This window comes from Neomonachus schauinslandi, chromosome 1 (assembly GCF_002201575.2).
Source record: "Neomonachus schauinslandi chromosome 1, ASM220157v2, whole genome shotgun sequence".
Lineage (NCBI taxonomy): Eukaryota > Metazoa > Chordata > Mammalia > Carnivora > Phocidae > Neomonachus > Neomonachus schauinslandi.
Window position 1 is genome coordinate 8,201,281 of NC_058403.1, and position 1,454 is coordinate 8,202,734.

Sequence of the window (1,454 nt, forward strand, 5' to 3'; positions counted from 1 at the left end):
GCGCCCTGCAAACTGCCTTTTAAAACAAATGAGGGGGCGCCTGGGTGGCTCAGTCGTTAAGCGTCTGCCTTTGGCTCAGGTCATGATCCCAAGGTCCTGGGATCAAGCCTCATATCGGGCTCCCTGCTCCGCGGGAAGCCTGCTTCTGTTCCCTCTCACTCTCTGTCAAATAAAAAAAATCTTTAAAAAAAACAAAAAACAAATGAGGTTCCATGGGTGAGAGCTCTGTCACCATCAGGAATAATTATGCTTCTCTTAGGGATGAGAACATTGAATCATAATTGATGAGTTTCCCTTTTTCTTCTGGTCTTAGGATGTCACAAATTGGTGACCCACATGTGCAAGAACACCAGGCAGCCTTTTTAGTGCTGGTCTGTCTTCAACTTGTTTTCAGTCCTTATTTTAAAATATTTAGAGTAAAAAAAAAAAAAAAAATATATATGTATTATATACAGTTGCATTGTATATATAATATATATAATTGCATTGTGAATTTATGTAATTTATTGTAAAATCATTTTTTTAAGGATTTTATTTATTTATTTGACAGAGAGAGACACAGCAAGAGAAGGAACACAAGCAGGCTTCCCCCTGAGCAGGAAGCCCCAGGATCTTGGGACCATGACCCCAGCAGAAGGCAGATGCTTAACGACTGAGCCACCCAGGCGCCCCTGTAAAATCATTTTTGCAAGAAGGCCTAGAATAATCTAATAAACCCAGTCTCACTTTATTTTCCCAGCTGGACTGGGTAGAGGCTGTATGTTAGTTGAATAACTAACCAGTATGGTACTAGTTAATGTACACATACCCGCAGGCCCTTCTTCAATCTGCCTCCCAGCTCTCCAAGAAAGGGAGGCCAGACTTTGGCTTAAATCAGCCAAATGGGCCTAATCCCTGGTTTGCAACCTTATCAACCTCCTCTTCCTAACGCCTCCTTTCTCCCTCCATCACACCTTCCCCCACCAGTGTGGGGGCGGGGGGGGCACCCAAGCTCGTCTCCCTCCTTACCCGCCCCAGCTCAGCTTCCCTCCATCCTCACCCTCCCAGCCCCAGCTCAGCCTCCCTCCATCCTCACCCCTCCCTCCATCTCCCCCCCCCCCCGCCCCCGGCCTTCCCCAGCCCGCGCGGCCTCACCCCTATGGCGCGGCCTCTTCCGGCCCGCGGGAGGGCGGGCGTGGGGCGGGGCCGGGTGGGAGGGGAGAGCCGGTGGTGCGAGCGTCCGGGGATCGCGCCCCGCCGCTGGCCGGCCGGTCATGCTCATCACGCTGTGCTACCTCTACCTGTGGGCGCGCTGGGGGCGCCGACCGGCCGCGCTCGTGCGCGCCACGGTGCAGCGACTGCGCGCCTCGCGCTGCTCCTTCACCTTCTGCGGCGCGGCCGCGCGGCCCCAGGGTGCCCGCGTATGCCTGAGCCGCGGCGGCCGCGTCTTCTGCGTCGGCGAGAGCCAGGTGGGC

The 1,454-nt window shown here is 54.1% G+C and overlaps 1 protein-coding gene across 1 annotated transcript in view; it reads left to right on the forward strand.

Annotated features, from left to right (window-relative positions):
• Positions 1-1,203: 1,203 nt before the first annotated feature.
• HLCS (holocarboxylase synthetase) overlaps positions 1,204-1,454 on the forward strand; it is a 210,547-nt gene continuing 210,296 nt past the window's right edge. Inside the window, exon 1 of the mRNA XM_044913424.1 lies at positions 1,204-1,448. Within this exon, the coding sequence (XP_044769359.1) occupies positions 1,254-1,448 (195 nt within the window). The 5' untranslated portion in view covers positions 1,204-1,253. The remainder of the gene's footprint in view (positions 1,449-1,454) is intronic.